At 42.1% G+C, this 3,577-nt stretch overlaps 1 protein-coding gene across 1 annotated transcript; it reads right to left on the bottom strand.

The window, feature by feature from the left end:
- Nucleotides 1–1,572: 1,572 nt before the first annotated feature.
- LOC120069825 lies at nt 1,573–2,031 on the bottom strand. The gene has a single exon (XM_039021643.1). It carries the CDS (start codon nt 2,029–2,031, stop codon nt 1,573–1,575), a length of 459 nt encoding a protein of 152 aa, XP_038877571.1.
- Between the last annotated feature and the right edge of the window lie 1,546 nt (nt 2,032–3,577).

Genomic DNA, 3,577 nt, shown 5'->3' with positions numbered 1-3,577 from the left:
TTGTCCTTGCGCTGACTCAAAACTACGCCCACTATATAATCGCTAGCATCACACATCAACGCAAACGGTTGCATCTAATCTGGCGCAATCAGAATGGGTGCGGTGATAAGCACATCTTTCGGTGTTTGGAATGCTTCAATGCACACATCATCAAAAGCATACTCACAAATCAGCTTCAAGGACGCACTCTAGGGCGCTTGCGATCTGGACAGAAGTTTGCGAATAAATCTTCGAATAAAGACCCCACACGTCCAGAAAGCTCCTAAGTGTTTTCACGTTCACTGGGTGGGGGTAGCTTGAAAAATTACAATCGATTTTCGCACTGATCAACTTCCATATCCTGCCTTCGGATACTTTTATGACCGCAATTACATCCTCTTCTTCAACCATAAAGTGGCATCTTCCCTCAGTTCGAACAAGATTATTAAAAGTCTTTCCACAACATTCTTCAAGGACTTTCTCAATTGGCATAGCAGAACTCATAGTTATTTGCCGAAACTGAAAAATCATCCTGAATACCTGAGCATGCACTCCTCCAAAATTAAAAATATCGGCACTCAAACATCATTGGAAGTACTTCCTTGGGCATTGATAGAGTCCAAACGGCATGTTGACGGAATGCAAACATTGCCAAATGGCACGTGAAGGTTGTCTTATCTTGATTCCTGTCGATTGCAATGCAATCTTTGGTTGTACCCTGAATAGCCGTCAAGAATACAGACAGAATTCTTCCTCAGCAAAGTCGGTCTAACATACTTTGAATCAATTAAACGAGACGTGGGAAGTGTATTTTTTAGTGCTTAAATTTACTTTGCCGGTTAATCCATTATAAGATTCTCCACCCCCGTTAGTTGTCTTGTTGGGCATATTAATTCATATTCTTGTCGTTGGTGGACCGAACTGTCATTCCCCTTTCTTCTGAACGTTATTTGCACTGGGCATACCCCAGCTGGCTATCTTTGATGATACGGTGTAATGACCCTGCATCCAGCCGACTTTCACTTTATTTCTTTCTTCAGAAACCTTCCTTCATGGGGGTTTAACGATGTTGGCTTTCTATTGATGCTCGTTCATTGTCTTCTTCTCAGACGAACTTTGTGCGATACAATACGAGGGTGTGATTCCTCGAATATCTGCCAAGGTCATCTAAACTTTTTGTGTTGTTTTTAGGGATCTGAATGGTGCATCCTTCTTCCCTTATCAGGAGGTGATATTATAACAGTTACTGTTATTACCGGTCTCTACAGTTAGTGTATTTGAGATGCACAGGGCAACGATCTTCAACTCTAACACAGGTGGTTCTTCCAAGGATGGCTTAGTGCGTTGCGATGTTCGTTCAGACAACTTGAGTGTTTCACAATTTGATTCAACTTGTATTGTGGCACAATCCTCCTCCCACATTGCGCCGATTCCAAAATATTCCTCCTCCAACTCTTCTAAGGGTTCGTGCCAAGGTTCTTCCTGTAATTCCTCAACATATTGGAAATTCTCCATATCACTTGGGTATTTCAATGCATTGAGAACGTTGAACTTTACTTGCTAATCGTCAACCCTGATGGTTAGTTCTCCCTTCTATACATCAATCAGTGCTCGACCTGTTGCAAGAAATGGGCAACCCAAGATGATAGGCACCTCTCTGTCATCTTCATAATCTAATATGATGAAGTCAGCAGGGAAGATGAACTTGTCTACTTGCACGAATATATCCTCTATCTTGCCCTCAGGATGCATTATTGATCTATCGGCCAACTGTAATGTAATTGTAGTTGGTCTTGCGTTGTCGATATTTAGCTTCTTGAAGATCGACAAGGGCATTAAGTTTATACTCGCCTCTAAATCACACAGCACGTTTCCAAACTTTTTCCTTCCTATTGACCAGGGCAATGTAAAACTCCCAGGATCTTTCATTTTGGTGGGGATGTTGTTTTGAAAAAGCGCACTGCATTCATATGTTAACGCAACTATTTCATTTTCCCCGATCTTTCTTTTGTTAGCAAGTATATCCTTGAGGAATTTTACATAGCTCGGCATCTGTTCCAGAGCTTCTATTAAGGGAATATTGATGTGTAGTTGTCGGAGGACATCCAGAAACCTCTGAAATTGCTTACTATCATCTTTCTTCTTCAGCCTGGACGGGAAAGGTGGAGGATCCCGCCATACTTCTTGTTTAGCTGCTTGTTCATCGAGGTCCTGTGCTTGCTGTGTTTTCGTAATTGGAGGTTGCGTTGATTTAGAATTCAAGTCTAGTTGAGATTCGTCTCTTGTAGATGTACTTACTTCTGAACTGGTGATTTTATCATTAATGGTTGGTTGGTCATCATCGGCTATTAAATCCACTGCTCTTGTTATTGAATCTGGTATTGGATGCATAGGGGATGTTGTTTTACCACTTCTCAATGTCACTGCTTGACATTACTCTTTACCATGCGACCCCGATGCTCCCAAACTGCTACGCAGTGTACCAGGCGCTCTATTCTTCAATTCAATCACAAGCTATTCAATCTGTTCTTCTAAATCTCTAAGGGAGGAAGCCTGTGATCGTCTAATTACCTCGCTTTTCTCGATATAATGTTTCAATGACATCTCCAGAGACGAGGTGCTACAAGAGGCATCAGATAAGAACGGTTGGTCATAGGGTTGTGTACTTTGAAAATTACATGGGCTGTGGTCCGGATTAATGAAGACCAGAGGGTTGCCTCGATTCCCCTGATAACTGTTATGATGAATACTGTGGTTCCCCTGGCTGTAATTCCCGTCCCAACTTAAAGTTGGGTGATTACGCCAACCAGGGTTGTAGGTGTTGTCAAACGGTTCATTGTAGAATACATATTGTTGGTTCCACGTACAGATTTCTACTGGATGTCCTTCTCAAACCCGGTATCTAACCATTCATCTGAATTTCATGAAATGCGATCTAAGATGCTCTTGGCTTCCGTATATGATCTGTCCATTAATCCTCCTGCTGTGGAGGCATCAACAACTGCTTGCGTTGATTGATCTAAGCCATTGTAAAAAGTCTCCATCAGAATGCTATCGGGAATCCCGATATGTGGACAACTCTTAATAATTGTTTGGAAAGCACCAAGGCAGTGCTCAAAGTTTCATNACGCCAACCAGGGTTGTAGGTGTTGTCAAACGGTTCATTGTAGAATACATATTGTTGGTTCCACGTACAGATTTCTACTGGATGTCCTTCTCCATATTGAATGCAATTCGTTGCGGTCATGTGTGTCAACGCATTGACTTCCACTGATCCTTGAGAGAGATGTCTTTGCTAATTAGCCATAGTCTGAAGGAGTGAGGTCATTGTGGTCATTTGATCTACCAGGGTGTTCATTACGTCTGTTGCCACAACGACACCTTCTGCTCTTTCTTGCTTCAAACCTCTTTCCTCAAGCCCGGTATCTAACCATTCATCTGAATTTCACGAAATGCGATCTAAGATGCTCTTTGCTTCTGTATATGATCTATCCATTAATCCTCCTGCTGTGGAGGCATTGGCAACTGCTTGCATTGATTGATCTAAGCCATTGTAAAAAGTCTCCATCAGAATGCAGTCAGGAAACCCGATATGCGG

Source organism: Benincasa hispida, unplaced genomic scaffold (assembly GCF_009727055.1).
Source record: "Benincasa hispida cultivar B227 unplaced genomic scaffold, ASM972705v1 Contig618, whole genome shotgun sequence".
NCBI lineage: Eukaryota > Viridiplantae > Streptophyta > Magnoliopsida > Cucurbitales > Cucurbitaceae > Benincasa > Benincasa hispida.
The sequence above is the reverse complement of the archived record's forward strand: the minus strand, read 5'-3'. Positions and strand labels throughout refer to the sequence as shown.

Excerpts from the sequence above, each read along its gene's own strand:
- LOC120069825 (XM_039021643.1), bottom strand. The coding sequence starts at position 2,031 with ATGCCGAGCTATGTAAAATTCCTCAAGGATATACTTGCTAACAAAAGA.